The following is a 22,770-nucleotide window of genomic DNA, read 5'->3' on the forward strand; positions in this document are numbered from 1 at the left end:
CCAATGGTGGATGGAGAAGGCTCTGGAAATCCAGAAGCTTGCTGACTCTGGGGACACCAGGGGTTTCTTCAATGCTACCAAGGCTGTTTATAGACCCAGCTATCGAGGCCTAAACCCCCTCCGCTCTAAAGATGGACAAACCCTGCTCAAGGACGATGTAGGTATCAGTTCCAGATGGCGTGAACATTTCCAAGAGCTCCTGAATCGGAACTCCAAAGTGGAGATGGAAACCATCAACCACATTCCTCAGCGACCCATCATGGATCATTTGGGTGATCCTTCCACCGAAAATGAGGTCCAGGATGCCATCAGGAAACTGGGTAACAACAAGGCTTCCGGACAAGATGGGATACCAGCAGAAATATTAAAGCAAGGCGGACCTCATTGGTAAAATCTGGGATAAGGAGGAAATCCCAGCCGAACTCAGGGACGCCCTGATTGTCACCATCTTCAAGAAGGGAGATAAGGCGGACTGTGGCAACTACAGAGGCATCTCCCTCCTGTCCACAACAGGAAAAACACTGGCCCGTATTTTGGCAAACCGGTTATTGCCGCTGTCAGAAGAGATCCTCCCAGAATCCCAGTGTGGCTTTCGTCCAGCTAGGGGAACATCGGACCTGATTTTTGCAGTTCGTCAACTGCAAGAGAAATATCGGGAACAACACCTGCCACTATACATGGCATTCATTGAACTTACAAAGGCCTTTGATTCTGTGAACAGAACTGCCCTCTGGGGTGCCCTCTCCAAGATCGGATGCCCAGACAAGTATTTGAAGATCTTGCGTCTGTTGCACGACGACATGACCGCAACGGTAGTTGGAAATGGCGGCTCTGAAACGGCTCCCTTCAAAGTTGACACTGGTGTCAAGCAGGGCATCGCACCAACCCTGTTTGCTATCTTCATCTCAGCCATACTTCACCTCACCAGTCAAAACCTACCTGAGGGAGTCCAGTTCATATACAGGACAGACGGCGGGCTCTTCAACCTGAGTAGGTTCAGGGCAAAAAGCAAGGTGCTTACATCCTCCATTACAGAGCTTCAGTACGCAGATGACAATGCTCTAGTTGCTCATTCTGAGTTGGACCTCCACAACATCATGGATGCTTTTGCCAGAGCGTACCGACTCCTGGGACTTGACATCAACATAAAGAAGACTCAGCTCCTGTACCAACCAGCCCCTGACACACCCGCCCAACCCCCCACAATTTATGTGGACAACAACATCTTGGAAAACGTGGAGCATTTCGCTTTTCTTGGCAGTCTTCTTTCAACGAGAGCTGTCATCGATGCCGAGATCCACCACCGCATAGGTTGGGCCAGCGCAGCTTTTGCTAAGCTCAGGAAAATAGTTTTTGAGAATCGGGGTCATCCAGACCAACATCAAGCTTTTTGTCTATCAAGCTGTAGTTCTGCCCACTCTGCTCTACGGGGCTGATAGCTGGACCACCTACAGCAGACACCTGAAGGCTCTGGAGCAGTACCACCAGCGATGTCTCCGCAAGATCCTCAGGATCAGCTGAGAAGATAAGCATACCAACATTAGTGTTCTGAAGGAAGCTAACATGCCCAGCATCACTACAACTGTCATTCGACACCAGCTGCGATGGACAGGCCATGTAATACGCATGCCAGACAGTCGCCTTACGAAACAGATGTTGTACGGACAACTGACGGAAGGACAACGCACCCAAGGGGGGCAGAAGAAGCGGTATAAAGATAACCTCAAAATCCACCTGAGGAAATGCTGCTTCGATCTCAACACTTGGGAGAAGGCTGCTCACCAGAGGGATTTGTGGAGCAGGATGGTCCATGGAGGCACAGCACAATTAGAAAAGGACCTCCACCGTGCCGTGGAAACCAAGAGGCAATAAAGAAAGGAGAGATCCACTTCCAAAACAGCTCCTCAGACCACCACCACAACCACCACGCACATACTGTATGCCCCCACTGCAATAGAGTCTGTGGATCACGGATTGGCCTCTATAGCCACCTGAGGACCCACAGATGACCAGACCCACCAACAGGAGGACTATCATACTCGCTTCGAGTGATCGCCGATGATCTCTGTCTGTCTATGAGGCTGCAGTGCGTTAATAAATGTCCCCACACGATGTACATTTGACAGTGATTCATAGCAGGGAAGCTAACATCAGCCTACGGTGACAGCCAAAATATCTACTAACGTTACTTACCGCGATGTGCTTCCTCAAATTTGACGTTGAGTTCATGTAAGCCAGGGGTGCCCACACTTTTTCAGCAGGCGAGCTACTTTTTAAATGACCAAGTCGAGGTGATCTACCTCATATATACGTATACATACACTACCGTTCAAAAGTTTGGGGTCACATTGAAATGTCCTTATTTTTGAAGGAAAAGCATAGTACTTTTTAATGAAGATAACTTTAAACTAGTCTTAACTTTAAAGAAATACACTCTCTACATTGCTAATGTGGTAAATGACTATTCTAGCTGCAAATGTCTGGTTTTTGGTACAATATCTACATAGGTGTTTGGAGGCCCATTTCCAGCAACTATCACTCCAGTGTTCTAATGGTACAATGTGTTTGCTCATTGGCTCAGAAGGCTAAATGATGATTAGAAAACCCTTGTGCAATCATGTTCACACATCTGAAAACAGTTTAGCTCGTTACAGAAGCTACAAAACTGACCTTCCTTAGAGCAGATTGAGTTTCTGGAGCATCACATTTGTGGGGTCAATCAAACGCTCAAAATGGCCAGAAAAAGAGGACTTTCATCAGAAACACGACAGTCTATTCTTGTTCTTAGAAATGAAGGCTATTCCACAAAATTGTTTGGGTGACCCCAAACTTTTGAACGGTAGTGTATATATATATATATGAAATACTCGAGTTGGTGAATTCTAGCTGTAAATATACTCCTCCCCTCTAAACCACGCTCCCGCCCCGCCCCCACCCCCGACCACGCCCCAACCCACCCCCCACCTCCCGGATTGGAGGTCTCAAGGTTGGCAAGTATGCCGAAACGTCCCACACGCTTGTTTTTTGATTGGGGATCATGATTGCATTTGACTTGCCTAATTTGCAGCTTTGAGCAGGTGATTTGCATTAAGTGTCCTGGCTGGCAGCGCTTCCTGCTCTCCGTGATGAGTTTTTTGACAATTAACATTTGTCGAACAATTTATGCAAGCGTGTATGACTTTCTCCCGGTTTCAGTCCTGCTGTTGTCATACAGCTTTTTTTATCTAAGTGATTTTGTGGATGTATTTTGTAGTTATTTAACTATGATATTAACCAAGGTTTATTCAAATATAGCAGGCCTGAGCATTCTGCGGCCCGCGGGCCACATCCGGCCCTTTGTGCGTCCCTGTCCGGCCCGCGTGAGGCCAATCATAAATGACAAAATACACTTTAAAAAGTATCTTATGTCGAGTGTGCAATACAACGGTGCTGCTTTTGTTTTGAAAAGCGTTATTTGTATTACTTCCGTGTGGACGTATGCGCGTGCGTGTCTGATTGTGAGTGAATGTGAACAGCTGCAATCACAAATTACAAAATCAAGTTGAAAAAACATCTATGTCTTGCGCGCAATACAACTGTGCTGCTTTTATTTTGAAAAGTGTTATTTATGTGCGTATGTCCGTGTGTAACCTGTAAGTGAAGGTGCACAGCGACAAGTGATGCCCGGTTACTCCCGAGACGCTAAAAAGAGAAAAGTTGATGACGAATGGCGTGTTTTCAACAAGACTTGGACTGCCAGCAACGTTCCCTCTAAGGTGCGCGCCTCCGCAATTGCGCACTGCTCAAGCGTCCTCTGCGCACAGCAAATATATGCCGCGCACCAAATCAAATCCCATCTGAATTCCAAACAAAATAAACACATTTATTCTGTGTAATTTTGCAATGCAACTCTGAGTGACAGTGACAACAAGCGGCCCTAACGGTGTTCGTCAACACCGTTCAATTGAACATTGTTCAATTATTGTAACGTCTATCGAGATGCTTCGAGGACAGGAATTATATCAGTCACTTTATTATATTCGGCCATAACCACACCAAAAACATGAGTAAAAAAAACTTATATCTCGAAAAACTAGTCATTTTCTGCCGTACAAACCAGGCCAAAACCAACTTGTCATCTGTCACCAACAAGCATAGCACAAAGCCACTGGTGCATTTATGGCCACACAAAAAGTCGGACAACTCAAACACCACACAAAGTTAAACTATGACTCCTCAGTCATACGTGTGCTTATTTTACTGTCATTTATTAGTAATGTTAATTTATTTATATTAATCATGGAATGATGTTACTAGAGAAAGTTACAGGAATGCACACTTCATTCTATGCTTAAATTTCATTGTGCAACATGAGGATGTTTAAGGGGAACTAAATGTGATCTCTGAAAGGGGTACAAATGATTTCCAAAGCAGTGCTTTTGGTATAAAGTTAAGTTAGGTTAAATGAAAGTATTATTATTATTATTATTAATTATTTGTATTATTATTTATCTCACGGTATACATCAAAAATAATATTGAGCAAAATTTAATTGAAATATTGTCGACGTGGCCCTCCAGCAGTGCTCGGGTTGCTCATGCGGCCCCCGCTAAAAATGAATTGCCCACCCCTGTGTTATACGCTGTTATACAGTATATGCCTTGAGCTCTTATTTTGAAGGCGCTAAGAGCGGAAGTGATGACACGTTGTAGTGGAGCGGAGGTTTTGAAAGAAAGTAAATAAAGTGGTACTCGTGTAAAACTGGAGTCTCCGTGTTTATTTTGTAGTTTCATACAGTATAGGCAACATTTATAAACCCTCGGTTACACAATTATACACAAACTGTTGTTTCCGGGTTGAAACGCGGTGCTGCGGTTCGAGCGTCTCCGTGTCGGCTCTTCTAACGTGTGGTGACCTGCGGATGCCGGACAGCAAGCCGGATGCTCTGCCCACTGAGTAGTAGCTTGGAGCGGCCAGCTGCTTGTACCACGCCTCCGTGGGGCTGCAGACCACCAAGGCACTGCCACGGGAAACAGAAGGTGAGCCGGCATGTCGTCGTCGTCACTGCTCGGGACTTCGCGGACTTTCCTTCCGTGCGCCTTATAAAACACCATTTGACCGTGTCTCGTCAATACACGCCGTCCCACACACCAATTTACACACGTCTCTGGAAAATAATGACACCATTTATAGATCCTCTTTCGGGGGGTTACGGGCAGCCATTTCCCCCCTCGCAGCCCCCAAATAGAAAAAATACGACTCAATATATATAGACTCGTACTTTTTAAAATATATTTCTACTTTCTAAAAATGTCAGACTAGTGTATAATACGACAAGCACCATTCTAGATAGCGCGTTAATGTTAGCATGCTAACATTAAAGTGCTAACTTTTTAAGCTAATTTTACACTTTTTACTCTTCTTCCCCAGCCATACACCTTAGAGCAGGCCTGGGCAATTATTTTGACTCTGTGGGGCCAAATTTAGAGAAAAAATGTGTCTGGGGGCCGGTATATCTGATTTTTAGGAACACTAATACAAAACCTCACAATGTCTGATTGAATGCTAAAAACTTTATGACAGACCGCCTTAAAAATGGAATGGAATTTTACATTTTTTTTACTGAATGAGACACCCAGAATGTACATGAAAATAAAGAATGTGGGGTTTACAATATTAACTAAGAACTATAAAACACTGAATATTGACAACTAGAGATGTCCGATAATATCGGCCTGCTGATATTATCGGCCGATAAATGCTTTAAAATGTATTATCAGAAATTATTGGTATCGTTTTTTTTATTATCGGTATCGCTTTTTAAAAACATTTTTTTTATTAAATCAACATAAAAAACACAAGTTACACTTACAATTAGTGCAGCAACCCAAAAAACCTCCCTCCCCCATTCACACTCATTCACACAAAAGGGTTGTTTCTTTCTGTTATTAATATTCTGGTTCCTAAATTATATATCAATACAGTCTGCAAGGGATACAGTCCGTAAGCACACATGATTGTGCGTGCTGTTGGTCCACTAATAGCACTAACCTTTAACAGTTAATTTGACTCATTTTCATTAATTACTAGTTTCTATGTAACTGTTTTTATATTGTTTTACTTTCTTTTATATTCAAGAAAATGTTTTAAATTTATTTATCTTATTTTTATTTTTATTTTTTAAAAGGACCTTATCTTCACCATACCTGGTTGTCCAAATTAGGCATACTAATGTGTTAATTCCACGACTGTATATATCAGTATCAGTTGATATCTGTATCGGTTGATATCGGTATCGGTTGATATCGGTAATTAAAGTGTTGGACAGTACCGGATATCGGCAAAAAGCCATTATCGGACATACCTATTGACAACATATGAATGTCACACCCCCTTTCCATCGACATATTTAACAATTAAGTGAAACGCAACAAAAATACAACAGACGCAGAGAAATATGAACGTGAAGGGTCAAAAACAAACCCACCTACAATCTGATATAGCTGACATATCACTAGGCTTTAGAACTTTGTTGTAAAAAAAGTCCCTGACACCCGCATTTAAGGGTGGCCGCTCTGGAAACACTCTGGAAACGCTCCTCACCCACACTGCTTAGTGCCTAGTCTGAGTTGCTATGATTTAGATTACCATAGTAACCAATTAGATTTCCATAGTTGCTAGTATATCATGCAAAAGGGCAGAACTTTGTATAGTTCAAGACCTACGGTCATTTAAAAACATCACTGCACATCATAATGGCAGCTACAGTTTCGATCTTAAAGATCTAAACACATTTTTTGGGAATGTCCGGCGGGCCAGATTGAAAAGCTTAACGGGCCTTAATTTGCCCAGGTCTGCCTTAGAGTCTTATAACTTGGTATGTGACACATGCTAACTGTTAGCATGCTAACATTAAAGTGCTAACTTTTTAAGCTAATTTAACACTTTTTAACACTTACAGTCTTATAACTTGGTATGTGACACAAGCTAACTGTTAGCTTACTTGCTTTGCTTGCTGGCTCCTCTTCTTGTTAGAAGATAGGGGTCTATCGTCCCTAAGAATTATGTGCTCTGTAGTGACTGTACAAGCCAATACGAGCTTTAAAGTTTCTGCTGCATATGGGACAGATCAGACTAGGTGGTAATATACATTTTGGCAGGACTCTTCTTTCCAGTCTCCTCCTCCTTTTTTCAAGTATCATAGATGTTCTTTTCTCCTCTTACTTTGTCACTCCTTCACTGAAGTATCTATTTCACATTGTTTCAATTAGGCTGACCATATTCTGAAATCCCAAAAAGAGGACACATATATGCGTTCCCAGGCGAGCAGCACGCCAAGGCCGGGACTAGCTGAAAATTTGCTAATGATACTCGAACTTGCTTTATAAATAATATATTTATTTAAATAAAGCATTTTTTCTCTTCTGTTGACAGTATAACAAAATAATTTACACTTATATTCTGTAACATTCACAGTTTTAGAAAAAGTGCAGAGGTAGCAATATTCAAAATAACCTCTTGTATATAATGTAAACATAAATAATGCCTCAAAACAGGTTAATTAAATTTAAACAAAAAACAGGTAACTGCCCATTCTTTAAAATGTGTCTTCTCAGTCTGGTGGACCATTCTAATGTAAAAAATAGAAATAATGCCTCAAAACATTTGAAACAAAAACAGAGGTTCTCCGAGAATACACCAGTGACGTGCGGTCACTAGAGGCAGGTGAGGCGGGGCCTCACCTGCCATCATGGAAAGAACATTTTTTTAAAAATAAAAACATTTAATTAAGTTGTTATATGTATTCAGTGATTATACTATAAAGTTATTTTCCATTTAACTTCACCAGTTTTAGATTATTTTTATTAAAAATCGCTGAATTTTCACATTTGCCGTTCAAATACTGAGAAGAGACGGTGCGGTGATCAGCAGCCAGTTGAAGCACGTCACTGCGTTGTGCCTCAACATGGATTGCGGACTCTGCTAACTGCTGGCCTGCTGTGCAGTGAGACCGTATTGCTATATGAATTATATTATAAATTTCCATAGTTTAGTTAGCTGAGGTATATAATGTACAGTGTATTTTGTCAACAACTGTATGTGTGTAAGTATTTCTTGTGCTGAGCAATCATAAAACTGCTGCGAAGACGCACTGGCTGAGGCTCGCAGTAACCCCGCCTCCTTGTGCCGGTTAAAGCACTCCCTTGACGGGAGCGCCACACCAAACAAAGCCCACACCCAAACCCTCCACGTGCAAGACAGAATCCACCCAAAAAAAGTCACTTAACAAGAAGCCAAAAAGTGCAAAAACAACAATGTTCGTGCCGGAGGAGCCGTGAACGACAGCAGGGACACAACATTAGGTACACTTGCAGACTGCAGCACGGATTTCATATTTCATTCATTCACAACTCCTCCAACACGAACACCACTGTTCCCGCACTTATAAGTAAAGGTAAGACCAGAATAACGTTTTTTTTTATTAAATGTGTTTTTTGTGTGCTACAGTTTGTATGTGTAAAGTTAAAGTTAAGTTAAAGTACCAATGATTGTCACACACACACTAGGTGTGGTGAAAGTTGTCCTCTGCATTTGACCCATTCCTTGATCACCCCCTGGGAGGTGAGGGGAGCAGTGGGTACAGCGGCGCCGCGCCCGGGAATAATTTTTGGTGATTTAACCCCCAATTCCAACCCTTGATGCTGAGTGCCAAGCAGGGAAGAATGCTGGTATGAGCTTTTAAACATAACCCGTTAACTGCTCCCAATCAAATGGTGAATAAGATACTCTTTAGGGTTCATATGTTTGTAAATCTGACTGTGATGATGTCAGTGCCTCACCAGTCATGAACCTCATCGCACGTCACTGGAATACACCATAGGTGAAGAGTGTTTCACAAATCAGTTAAAACAACAAAAACAGAGGTAGCTTCTTTTTCCGGTTCGGCTGACTTTTTTTTTTTTTTTTTTCCGGTCGGCGGACTGGTTATCAAAAATAGGAATCGAAATTTAAACTTTTGAACGATACCGGGAGAATCGGAAAGTTAGTCCCGGTTCCAATCGATACTCGATACTCTATACCCAACCCTACTCAACAGACAACCTGCTCTTTTCCTTGGTCCACTGGCTCTGCATCAGTTAGAAAACCCTCTCAACATTTGCATTGTGAGAAGGAAGGGCAAAGACAAACTGTGCAATCTTCAGCAGCTCTGAGTAACATGCAATGCTTTTGGCCTTCTCAAAATATTTGCACCACTTCTGGTGCACTTGCAGGCCATTGAACTCTCCATCACTGTTGCTACTCTCAGTGAATTTCTTGAGATTGGTGACCTGATCAAAACACTTGGCATCATTAATTGGCACCCCTTTTCTCCAAGGTACTTGATGCAGGCTTCCACATCATTCCAACTAGGTGTCTGACTCAGATCCATCCACATGAATGGGGTGAATTCTTCCATGGGTGTCATCCACTTCTGGAGATACTGCAGGCATGCACTGTAGAGACCCTGTACATCAGCATAGAACTGGTCACATTCTTTTCCATGCCCATCTGTGCGCTTCTGTGCCAGGAGTCCCTTAACTTTCAGGGACATGAAGTTGTTTCTCTGCCGTTCCTCAAGTGTTGTGTGGACTCTCTGCAAGATGTTACGCACTTCAACAATGGAACTATTTTCCTTTTCCATTTCTTTAATGGGTGAGTGGAACACACACATGAGTGAATGCATGTGCCAGAGGTAAATTTCACTGAATTAATTTAAAAAAAAAACTTTTGATCATTACAGGTGTTTTTTCCTGTGACAGAAAATATCCCTTTAATGCTGGAAACATCTGCCGCAGTCTCTCGATTCCAGGGTTTAATGACAGCCATTGTGTCTTGTTGTGGGTAAGGAGCTTTCTGTATTCAACATCAACAAAGTCACAGTACTCCTTCAAACTCTCAGTGCGCACAGTGTAAATGTGGAAGTACTGGTAGATTTTGAACATGATATTCTCAATTTCAATATCAAGTGTGTCTGCACCATGATGGACACAATTGTTCATTATGTGTGCTGGGCAATCCACACCGATCAGTGTCTTGTTCTGGAGCAACTGCTTCAAATTTGCATACACATTCTTCCCCCCTTCATCACGTCTGATTCCTCCGAAATTTGTGTTGCAGTTGTCACCAGTAAATGCTTTTAATTTTTCTGACAAATTATTTTTTCTCAGTGTTTCAATCAAGTAGTTTGCAATGGTGTCCGCTGTCTCATTAGGTGTGTCTTTGACCTCAAGCAATGTTGATTGTACACCACCTTTCTTCCAGTCAAAATACTGGATTATGATTGGGAATATTTTCACTGCACCATGGTTACTCCCATCTGTAGCGATGCCACAGTACTTTATTTCTTTGAGCGCCTCTAGCGAAATGTCGATGCTGTGGGGCAGTGGTTCTCAACCTTTTTTCAGTGATGTACCCCCTGTGAACATTTTTTTAATTCAAGTACCCCCTATTTAGAGCAAAGCATTTTTGGTTGAAAAAAAGAGATAAAGAAGTAAAATACAGCACTATGTCATCTGTTTCTGATTTATTAAATTGTATAACAGTGCAAAATATTGCACTGTGGTCTTTCTTGAACTATTTGGGAAAAAAAGATAACTAAAAACTTGTTGAAAAGTAAACAAGTGATTCAATTATAAATAAAGATTTCTACACATAGAAGTAATCATCAACTTAAAGTGCCCTTGTTGGGGATTGTATTAGAGATCCATCTGGATTCATGAACTTAATTCTAAACATTTCTTCACAAAAAAAGAAATCTTTAACATCAATATTTATGGAACATGTCCACAAAAAATCTAGCTGTCAACACTGAATATTGCATTGTTGCGTTTCTTTTCACAGTTCTTTTTGACAGACATTTTAGTGAGAACCCTGAGCTTGTGCTTCACTGAGGATCTTTGTCAGTCTTGGTGGCAGGGAGGCAACTGCTGTGCTCAAGCTCTTCTCCATGCAGAGTCTGACTCGCATAAATATGTGGAGGCAAAGGGTAATAGCTGCTCCAAAGCTTTCTGCCTCAGGTAAGGGTGCTCCTGCTTCACAAACACCCAGAACTGTGTGAGTGTGGAGGTGGAAAACTTCATCTGGAAGCCACGGTCAGATGACACTTCCAGGAGTTTTTCCTGATAAGTGACAGGTAGCTTGCTTCTGGTAGCTTCAGACAATAGAAACGGATTTCTCACCCAATCCAGCTGTGCAGATTTCTCCTCCATGTCAGGAAAGTAGTGATGAAAATCTTGAATCAAGTTGGTCAAATGACCCATGATGACTGACTTGACTGGAGCTCTATCCACATCCTCATTTGTGAGAAAATCATCCACCTGAGGAAAGCAGGTGAAATTTCCCTGAGCACAGGCCGTTTTCCACAGCTTAGCTTTCTTCTAAAAACCACCCACCTTGTCATATTGTCCGCCCTGCGATCGGTAGGTTGTGAGTTCAAACCCCGGCCGAGTCATACCAAAGACTATAAAAATGGGACCCATTACCTCCCTGCTTGACACTCGGCATCAAGGGTTGGAATTGGGGGTTAAATAACCAAAAATTATTCCCGGGCACGGTTCCGCTGCTGCCCACTGCTCCCCTCACCTCCCAGGGGGTGAACAAGGGGATGGGTCAAATGCAGAGGACAAATTTCACCACACCTAGTGTGTGTGTGACAATCATTGGTACTTTAACTTTAACTTATAAAGGTTTAAAATGTTGGTGTTCTTGCCCTGTAGGGACATATTCAGTTCATTCTGTTTGCCGAAAATATCTGCCAGATAACATAACTTAGCAAGCCAGTCCGTGTCCTGGAACAAGGTGGCGTGGGGGGGAATGGTGATCAATCAGAAAGGTGTGTACCTTGGAACGTAATTCCAACAGCTGGTTTAGTATTTTCCCTCGGGAGAGCCAGCGCACTTCTGTGTGCAGCAGCAGTTGCGTGTGTTCAGCTCCCATATTTTCACAGAGGCGACAAAACAGACGTGAATTAAGTGGCCTTGACTTTATAAAGTTGATGACTGACGCTGTCATTTAAAACGTCATGAAGCACAGGGCTAATTTTCCTGGACGCCAATGCCTCCCTGTGTATGACACAGTGAGTCCACTTCACGGCGGGGTTTTCTTTTTTAGCGCGCGCAATCAGTCCTCTCACGCTACCCGTCATTGACGCTGCTGCACCTGTGCAGATGCTGCTACAGGACTTCCAGCTGATGCTATTCTCAGAGAAGAAAGTGTTGACAATGTTAAAAATGTCCTCTCCTGTTGTTCTCCCCTCTAATGTTTTACAAAAAAGTATGTGCTCATAAATATCGTCAGTATCGATGTATCTGTCAAAACCTACAAGTTGTGCATTTCCACTAATATCTGTGGATTCATCCAGCTGGAGGGAAAATGAGTCGCTAAGTTTTCCAACAACTTGCTCAACGATGTCTTTTCCCATTTTATCTACTCTCCGGCAAACAGAGTCATTTGATAAAGGCACATTCTTTATTTTCTCGGCTGCTTTTTTATCCAGTATTGTCTCGGCCAGCACTGCAGCGGCTGGAAGTATCAGCTCTTCAGCGATAGTGAACGGCTTTTTGGCTTTAGCAACAAGAAAAGACACCGCGTAAGAAGCCTCCAGGGCTTTGGCTGATGTTGTGGAGGCCTTCCGCATCGTGTCTTGAGATGACGTGAATTCATTTAGTCACCTCTTAAAAAAATCAGGTGGCTTACCGACATGGCAAGCGTGTTTTGTCCGGGGATGCCGCTGTTAGCTAACATTTCTCCACAGAAAAAACACAATGCCTTGGGGGGGTTACAACTCGAAGCCGTAAATCCCATTAACACATATTCTTTGGAATACTGTCTGAATTTTGCCGGCTCTGGTTTGGCCTTATTTGGCACATGTTCCTCCTTGTTTTCAGCTGTATTACTGCTACACTTTAACCAAGCCTCCATTGTTTTCTACATCGATAGTTGATTGACAGTTGGTGCCGTGTGGCACAGCCAGGTAGGGTCAAACCATCATGGCATGGGGGAAACTCTGGGTTTATGGTAATGAATGCAATAGCCTATTTGATTTGATGTTCAGTTTATGTATTAGTTAAGTATTATTCAATAAATATATTTATAAAGGATTTTTGAATTGTTGCTATTTTTAGAATATTTTTAAAACATCTCACGTACCCCCAGGGGTACGCGTACCCCCATTTGAGAACCACTGCTGTGGGGCGCTATAACACTGTTGACAATCGCCTCTGTTTTGGTGCGTGCACTTGAAATCTGTTTTGCCGTGTCTGAGTCTGGGAATGCTTTTTTCAGCAAAGCACTGGTGCAATCCATCGACCAGTAACTGTTATGGTGTTTGACTGTGTGGAATGCCAAAACACCCTCTGCTGCTGCGTTTACAATGTCTTCTCCTTTTCCATGTCGCACAAAGTACTCTGTCAATTTAGCAGACGAGCTCTCGCCCTGCACAGCTGTTTTGTGCTTTGTAGTGTCGATATGGGCTTGTAGATCTTTGGTCCCTTTATTTGCCACAGATACATACGTTCCTACTTTGCACACAGTGCATTCTGCTTCCCATGTGTCACGGCCAGGACGAAAACACAAATACTTTTTCCGCAAATCATCCGTGAAGTTTCATTAACGTTTCGACATTTCTTGTTTTCATGTCTGTCTCTCCATTCACTAGCTCTCTCCATACTTGCCAACCCTCACGTTTTTAGCGGGAGACTCCCGGTATTCAGCGCCTCTCCCGATAACCTCCCGGCAGAAATTTTCTCCCGACAAACTCCCGGTATTCAGCCGGAGCTGGAGGCCACGCGCCCTCCAGCTCAATGCGGACCTGTCCACAATATAAACAGCTTGCCTGCCCAATGACGTCATAACATCTACGGCTTTTAGAGAGTAGAGCGCACAACTGCGCACGCAACAAGGAGACGAAGCAGAAGAACGAGGAAGTTACAGACATGGCGACACCGTCAACGAGCAAGATGAAGAAATACGCTTGCAAGTTCCAAAACGAATGAAAACAAGAATTTCAGTTCATCCAGGACAGTTCGAAGGGGAAGGGGTATGTATGTTGCCTGTACATTTTGTAAAACAGACTTCTCCATTGAACACGGGGGCCGAAATGATATACTCAGACATGAACGGAGAAGTTAAACAGGACAATGCTGCCATCTACTGGATAGCCCCCGGAACACTAAAATTCAAGTATTTATTTTATTTATATGTATAATAAAATAAATATATATATATATATATATATATATATATATATATATATATATATATATATATATATATTAAAGATTAAAGTACCAATGATTGTCACACACACACACTAGATGTGGTGAAATTTGTCCTCTGCATTTGTCCCATCCCCTTGGGGAGCAGTGGGCAGCAGCGGCGCCGCGCCCGGGAATCATTTTGGTGATTTAACCCCCAACTCCAACCCTTTGTTGCTGAGTGCCAAGCAGGGAGGTTATGGGTCCCATTTTTATAGTCTTTGGTATGACTCGACGGGGATTTGAACTCCAACCTACCGATCTCAGGGCGGGCATATAGCTAGAATTCACTGAAAGTCAAGTATTTCATATATATATATATATATATATATATATATATATATATATATATATATATATATATATATATATATATATATATATATATATATATATATATGAAATACTTGAGTTGGTGAATTCTAGCTGTAAATATACTCTCCTCTTAACCACGCCCTTAACATACATCTGACCTGCCTGTTTATTTACATGATATCAATGTAGAAATTATAGGTTCCGAGCACTCCTGCTGGTATTCTAATAAACGTGCCCGTTTCTGTGAAAAGGAAAGAGAAACAGATAAATGGGACACGCCTCACTAAGAAGTGCAATGGTCAGTTTCAGTGTCACAGAGCTAGTGTCGAACCACTTGTGTATGCCATTGCAACACAATTTCTTTAAATAAAAAAAAAGGGTCACAATAGAGTTGAACCCATACACGCTGGCAGGCTATCCACTGCGTGGCCAGTTATTATTCATTCTCTAAAATGATCTTTAAGCACGACAATGTATATTTTATGTTGTTTTTTATCCCTGAAATTTTACCTTTTTAGCTTTATTTTGTTCCACAAACTACAGTCTTTCACTGCAGAATTATTTTTTATTCAATCATCTATTTAATCTCTTTATTTCACTTATTCTCCAACTGTGGTACGTGTACCCCTAGTGGTACGCCAAAGAATCACTTGATTAAAAGGGAACTGCACTATGTTTGCACTCTTTCATCCATAGAGAGAGATTGTAGCGAATATTTTGATCTTATATGATACCACAGGATGTTGTGTTATCTATAAAGAGCTTTAAATCCAACTTTTCATGCAGTGTAAGATATAGTAGTATAAAGTTCGAAGTTAAGTCAGGAGTTAGACAGGGATGTGTCATGTCTGTGCTTCTCTTCATAATCACCGTTGACCAGTGGCGGGCCGTGCGTTTCCCACCTAGGCCTTCAGTGATGGCTATGCTGATGTTAAATAGCAGACAGCATCAAGAAATGGTCATGGATTGCGCTACGAACATGACGCTAACAACAAGAATGTATCGTGTCGGATGCAATGGAGAGTTTGTTCGACCGAATTTTTGGTCGAAAATCATGGAAACAAAACTTTTGAGTGTCTTAAAGTTATTAAGGCTCTGTGGATTGATGGAAGGAGTTTTAAATCCGAAGGAAAAGACTGTTTGATATCCAGAGGAAGGTTGCTATTTTTCTGGACAGTTGTGCGGAAAGTTAATCAGTTGAAGTGGACAAATGCAGCATGAAGAAGTTTGTGTACACTTTATTATTCACCTTTTTTATACCTGCTTCATTCTATTTCATCTCATTCGTATTTCGTTCGAGAGTCCAAAGTAAGACGGCATTTTACATTTCCTTAGCTACATTCTTAAATAAATGGACATGTACTGAGTGTCACTGTTCAAACTGTTTGTAATGTTACAGTGGCCTAAAATATTAAATATACTTGTTAAATAAAACCTCTGCTTTGTTTTTAATGATTACGTAGGCCTACTACGCTACTGTATTTTAAAGTTGGTCATTATTGTGGTATTTGGAGAGCCAAGTGTTTTCTGTAGTGGTACAAGGTGAAAAATAGTTTGAGAACTGCTGCTCTATTTATTTTTTAACATATTTAATGGTCTATCTACTTAAAACTTTTTTTTTTTTTAACACAATTTACTTTTATTTTCCGTTATCAGTGCATAAACCCTCGTCAATGTTTTCACTTGCATTTAATGATTTTATATTTAAAGTTTTTTCAACATAATTTTCTTTACTTCAGTTATATGTCTCTATTCTATATTCTTTTTTATCGTCATTTAAAAAATGGTTTCAGGCATGTTGATTATTTTATATTATTATTAATGCAACTTAAGCATGGCCCGAAAGTTATAAACCACGCCAGTGAGAATTAACTAACGTCCCTGGTTGAGGATCGTTTCCTACCAAACGCCCATTTCTTGAGAAAACAAAGTGAAAGTGAAACTTCACATACAGTATTCCACGTCCCACGCTTATCTGCGCCATAACCCGTTACCGCTGACCGAATGACGGACATGTCTTTCGCGGTGCAGGTAAGACGAAGCTCTCAAAAACCTCAACAATAACGTTAATTAGGATCTTCATCTTGGGTGTCTATTTTGTGGTTGAAACCCGACTATATTTTTGCTGCGCAGTTTGAGTACATTGCTTCTAATAGGGAACATTTTGTTAAAATGTTCCGACGACGCTCTTGTATAAGAAGGCTGACAAAGTTCGAACGTGACATGTTTGGTGATATATTCTCTATTATATAAACTACATATATATATATATATATCGTTGATGTTTGCTTGCTAGCAGATGAGCTCTTCTAAACCGGAAGTGATCATTGAGTCCAAATATGATGATACAACCAAAGATCCTTTCGCATTGTGAGGGATCACTGTGTCTTTCAAAATGTATCCTAATTTGTAGGCGACAGAAAGCTGTGTTATGACTAGTTTTGTCACGAGTGTACAATATTCAGCCACATGACCCCTGTCAGTGCTGTTCATTATATAATGTGAATGCATCTTCTTGTGAGTGGTCGACCTGCTTACTAAAGCTAGTGTTTTATTGGTCCTAAAAACATTTTATTATTTTATTACCAGTATATTAAATCACTTTTCCTGAGGCTACCAGTATCAATCAGCTTTATTATTCTCACGACTATTTCTTTGAGTATTCTTTTACATTTTAATTCAGTTAAAGACATGCACCTGGGCATAGGCGGCAATCTACATTTCTATGTTGAAGAGGTTCATTTAGCCTACTAATGTGTATTTATAAATGGTTGATTTATATAGGCTAGTAAGGTAAAGTTTTGTACCTGACAAGTTTCGGCTATCTTGCTTCTGCAGCCTTCATCAGAGGTGTCACGTGATTATAAAACCCGCCACAGATGACATCACGTGACACCTCTGATGAAGGCTGCAGAAGCAAGATAGTCGAAACTTGTCAGCTATAAAACTTTACCTTACTAGCCTATATAAATCAACCATTTATAAATAAAGATCTACATTTCTGCCAGTGGGTGCTCTGTGTGTGTTTATTAAAAACAAAAAGTAGTCCATATATAACCCATGTGATTTGTGGCTCTGTTATTTTGTAAAACGGACCAAACTCGACACAAAATTAACTACGACAAGATACTCCGGCTTACCCCCACTTCCAAAAACATGCACCTGGGGTTAGGTTGATTGGCAACACTAAATTGGCCTTTGTGTGTGAATGTGAGTGTGAATGTTGTCTGTCTATCTGTGTTGGCCCTGCGATGAGGTGGCGACTTTTTCAGGGTGTACCCCGCCTTCCGCCCAAGTGCAGCTGGGATAGGCTCCAGCAACCCCTGCGACCCCAAAAGGGACAAGCGGTAGAAAATGGATGGATGGATGGATGGAAGTTGCCATCAATCCCACGTGGGTACTCGGCATTGTCCGTGGGTGCTCGGGCCCTGAAGCACCCAAGGGATCGGCGCCTATGCACCAGGGGATAGGTTTATTGGCAACACTAAATGGTCCCTAGTGTGTTAATGTGAGTGTGAATGTTGTCTATCTGTGTTGGCCCTGTGATGAGGTGGCGACTTGTCCAGGGTGTACCCCGCCTTCAGCTCGAGTGCAGCTGGGATAGGCGCCAGCACCCCCTGCCACCCCGAAAGGGATAAGCGGTAGAAATGGATGGATGGATGGATATCTTAGTTGATAAACTTGAAAGTGAAATACATCTCTTCTTGTTGGGACCAGGGTGAGTTATTCAATTTGATAATTTTGTGTGTGTTTTATAGCTCTGAAGTCTTAAAAATGAAGTGTTCAAAGTGTGGCCGCGATTGTAAGAAGAAAGCCAAGTTCTGCAGCAACTGTGGCGAAAACTTGTCTCTCCAGCCTCCCAACAGCCTCGGTAAGAAGCATTTTGCAAATCATATGATCCCGATATACACAATTTGATGATTACGGGCTGCATATGTATAAGAAATGCACTTGGGCTAATTATATGTAACCCTTGAAAAATACTATAGATGTATTAAGAGCTACACTAAAATAAAGTCACATATGCAATGCATTGTTCAGCCACAAGGAACAGAGGCCAGTCCTCTATTTTGATGCATTGGACAATTACCTTGATCCTTTTAGCAGCATTTTGATCAGTTTGAACTCTTTAATTCATGAACTCTTTAATTCACGTCAAGGGAATGAACCAAAGTCTTTGGGGGCAGATTTGGAAGAAGACAAATCACAGAAACCCACCAAAGATACCTCCAGTGGGCCAGATGACAAGAGCATTATCACCTCAAAGAAAAAGGTAAAACACTCTTAGCCTTTTTTTTAACATTGTTAAAAAAAGGTTTCCACTCATCTCAGCCCTGTCTAATGCACGTGTGTCAAACCCAATCTGTTCCGCCACAACAAATGTTGGCGTTAACGCACTTTTTGTGTCTTTTTACGCACTGAAATCCGTAAGGACGCGCATTTCCAGAAGTCCGCGCCTCTGGGACGCGGATTTTGTTTTTTTTTTACCGACGCTGCCTTCTCCGGGTCAAAACTCGGGTTTGCTTGTTTTTTTTAATCGATTATTGCTTTCCGCCGGTGTTTTGTTTTGTTTATATTTGGCGGTGTTGTACCATAATGTGATTGTCTGCCAAAAATGTATTTCCTTCGCGGGAGCGCGCACCGCTCGCTAAACCTGCATTTCTTGGTTTCGTCTGTCCACAGCGGATAACTGCGTGTGAAACAAACACTTTATCTTCGTGGTTATTGTAACGCTACGTGTTTGACATTATTTAAGCCATTATCGTGTCCGGAAAAGGACAGTTTGCCTTTTTTGTGGTATTAATGAGATTTAAAGGACTGTTGTTAGTCCGATGTTGATGTGATAAAACCTCTTTCTTGTTTGGAAGATACATACAATTGTAACTGTTATTTCTAAGTGCACACAAAACATATTTATAAAGTGTTTGGATGTATTCATTGATGTAAAATGTTCATTAAATGTGACAAAAAGTGATTCAACATAATATTTTGATATTTACACATCGCATATTTGACTAGAATACCCTTATGTGAATTACATATATCAAAATCAAGTACCTACTGTACTGTTTACATGTTGAAATACCCTTTACAAAGCTAAAATATACCCATACGACCATGTTGCTGCTGCCAAAAATTGATTTCAAGTAATATTTTGATACTGACACATCTTATCTCTGCATATTTTACTAGAATACCCTCATTGTCATTACAAATGGTTTTGGTGGTAGCTGGGGGTGTATGTTGTAGCCCGGAAGAGTTAGGGCTGCAAGGGATTCTGGGTATTTGTTCTGTTGTGTTTATGTTGTGTTACGGTGCGGATGTTCTCCCGAAATGTGTTTGTCATTCTTGTTTGGTGTGGGTTCACAGTGTGGCACATATTTGTAACAGTGTTAAAGTTGTTTATACCGCCACCCTCAGTGTGACCTGTATGGCTGTTGATCAAGTATGTCTTGCAGTCACTCGCGTGTGTCTGTAGATGCCGCAGACAACATGTGACTGGGCCGGCACGCTGTTTGTATGGAGAAAAAGCGGACGTGACGACAGGTTGTAGAGGACGCTAAAGGCAGTGCCAACACGGCACGCCCTCAATATTGTGGTCCGGGTGAAAATCGGGAGAAATTCGGGAGAATGGTTGCCCCGGGAGATTTTCGGAAGGGGCACTGAAATTCGGGAGTCTCCCGGAAAAATCGGGAGGGTTGGCAAGTATGGGGTACACCCTGGACAAGTCGCCAGCTCATCGCAAACTGATTCTTGCAAAGTATTATTTGGTATATTAATTCTAATAAAACTTTACAAAACAGGTTACAGGGTCCAAAACCTCATTTTGGTTGGTGACGTATGCCTTATAGGCGCAGCGGGTAAGTATGGAGATGGCCTAAAAAGGTCTTTTTAAAAGTGATTCTTCTTTTTTTTTGTAAATCAATTATTCACCAACCTAGAATCGAAATAAATAAGAATCGCGATTCGGATGTAAATCAATTTTTATCAGCGCCCCTAATTATTATATACGGTATTACAACTTGTTAGTCAAAATAATAATACATACTTAAATATCTGCTTGTCACCTTGACTTATGATATCAAAGCAAGTTATGTATCAATTTGTATGTACAGAAATCAAATGCATAAGCAATTGTGTAATAATATAATGAGGTGATTATTTGTTTATATTCATACATTCACTGTTACAAGCGGCCCTTTGAAGGCAACCATAACTGCAATGTGGCCCTCTATGAAAACGCGTTTGACAACCCTGGTCTAATGAGATCCACTGTGTCAAAACAATCCTGCTAGTGAGTGCGTCGCTAAGAAGTTAGTGCATGCGTACTGCGAAACCCGGTCACGGAAAGCAAGATTTAAAGGCTCCATTATGCTACATTACATTATGCTTTCATGGATTTCAAAAACACACACAAGTGTTAGTAAAGGTCTGTGTTGCATGCTTTTCACACAGACAAAAAAGGATGTCATGGCAAAGTAATGAGCAGTAAATGAGTAATGAGTCTTCCGTCGCGACTTTAGTACTTTTGCCTAACTTATGTAAAGTGGGCGTGTCCTACATCCAAGATGAGCACTATGTGGGCATTCCTAGTCAAATCTGGCCTTTTGCGTATTCTCCCATTGACTTAGTTACTTTTGTTCTTCTGCGCACCTGAGGCTGGAATAAGCCCAGAGAAAGTGAACTATTTTATTGCACTTGAAGTTTGGATGCAGTGTACATCACACGTAATAAAGTAATAAAATACTCTTATTTTAACTAGATCAGCAACTACATCATGACACCGTCAGAAGGCTGTGCGTAAAGCAGACACTGTAGCATAATGGATCCTAAACGTTGTGGCACCCAGTTGCTAAGATAAACATAGCAGATAAGATTAAAATAATTTTGCTTGATTCAAAACAAACACTGTGATTAATCTTAATCCATTTATGATACCGCAATAAAACATTTGTATTAATCACATGCATTAACACGTTAACGTTGACAGCCCTAATAATATTATAGTATTTGTGCATGATCAGATATTAACATTTCAAACATGCGCAATTCCATGCAATACATACATTTTTTTCTGTGAAAATGGAAAGAACAAATACATATTGTAAGAAAGATGAAGCACTTTATTGATGCACTTTATTACCAGGCTTTTGCGGGCCCCATAAAAAGATGCGGCAGGCAATCTCAAGGGACCCCTTTCTGTCTATATTCAGCAATATATACAAATCTGCCAAGAAAAATAACAATGCCCAGTTTTGATTGACATGTATTCATTTGGTATTGTGGTTTGGTAAAAAGCAGTCTTTGGTACAGATTATGTATTGTATCTTAATAACTCATACGTGTGTATATCCAATGTAGTGGTTGGTGAATTTTATTGTTCAAACTATCGTTTTGTTTTAGCAGAACACTGACCTGATTCTTTTTTTTAATGTTTTTTAGAAAAAAAAGAGAAAGCGGGACAGAAAGAGTAAAGATGGTGCCTTACCAACATCAAACAAAGACACACCCTCTTCATTGAAAAGTCAAACATCGGAAAATGTCATGGATTCCCTTCAACAAGAGTTCTCATCACTAGAAAGCTTGTCTAGCAACAACAATAATGCACAGGCTGGTGGCAGTGATAGTGAAACGACTGAAACAAGTACAACAGGGAGCGATGCACAAACATCTGGTCAAGCTTCAGCAGCTCTGACTCGGGACTCTACCTCTAAGGACCGCACCAGTTTAGAAGCTAGCTCAGGTTTTGACAAAGGCAACAAAGCTGACAACAAAAAGTCTCAAAGACCTAGAAGCGACAACTCCAACGCCAAAAATAAACCAGTCACCTCTGAGGAACCTTCACTTGACCGTAACGCCAACGTGATTCCAGAAATGACAACACCAACAGAACTGACCGAAAATGTAAAGAAGGAGCAAAACCAGAAGCAATCTAGTACTGCACAACAAATAATGGTTTTTGGCCCTCAGACACCATCTAAGGTAACACTAAATGCAAAGTAAACACGAATAGTTAAGATAATTTATCCTGCTCTGTTTTAAGAGGTCTATTTTTTTTCAAGGAACATGCTGCAGACATCGGCTCCAGCGTAGACATGCCGGTTGCAGTGCAGCACATGGCAGATGACGCAGTATCCAATCCGTTGCCACTTGAACTGATACAAAAAAAGTGAGTTTTTTT

The 22,770-nt window shown here is 41.2% G+C and overlaps 2 protein-coding genes across 3 annotated transcripts in view; one reads left to right on the plus strand and one right to left on the minus strand.

Annotated features, from left to right (window-relative positions):
- Positions 1–4,752: 4,752 nt before the first annotated feature.
- Positions 4,753–22,770, plus strand: part of rnf213a (ring finger protein 213a) — an 80,875-nt gene continuing 62,857 nt past the window's right edge. The window contains exons 1-5 of one of the 2 annotated variants that reach the window (XM_062036838.1): positions 4,753–5,018; positions 18,347–18,459; positions 18,749–18,861; positions 22,032–22,571; positions 22,652–22,758. In XM_062036838.1, the coding sequence (XP_061892822.1) occupies positions 18,363–18,459; positions 18,749–18,861; positions 22,032–22,571; positions 22,652–22,758 (857 nt within the window). In that variant the 5' untranslated portion in view covers positions 4,753–5,018; positions 18,347–18,362. Of the gene's footprint in view, positions 5,019–16,481; positions 16,620–18,346; positions 18,460–18,748; positions 18,862–22,031; positions 22,572–22,651; positions 22,759–22,770 lie in introns of those variants that run through there. The other variant, XM_062036837.1, reaches the window with a different exon arrangement.
- Positions 10,848–17,425, minus strand: LOC133642574 (protein FAM200A-like). Its single transcript, XM_062036846.1, has 3 exons — positions 17,396–17,425; positions 11,199–11,336; positions 10,848–11,138 (listed from the first exon to the last, which is right to left on the minus strand). Exons 2-3 carry the CDS (start codon positions 11,277–11,279, stop codon positions 10,953–10,955), a joined length of 267 nt encoding a protein of 88 aa, XP_061892830.1. The 5' UTR covers positions 11,280–11,336; positions 17,396–17,425; the 3' UTR covers positions 10,848–10,952.

The sequence above is a fragment of the Entelurus aequoreus genome, linkage group LG25 (assembly GCF_033978785.1).
Source record: "Entelurus aequoreus isolate RoL-2023_Sb linkage group LG25, RoL_Eaeq_v1.1, whole genome shotgun sequence".
Lineage (NCBI taxonomy): Eukaryota > Metazoa > Chordata > Actinopteri > Syngnathiformes > Syngnathidae > Entelurus > Entelurus aequoreus.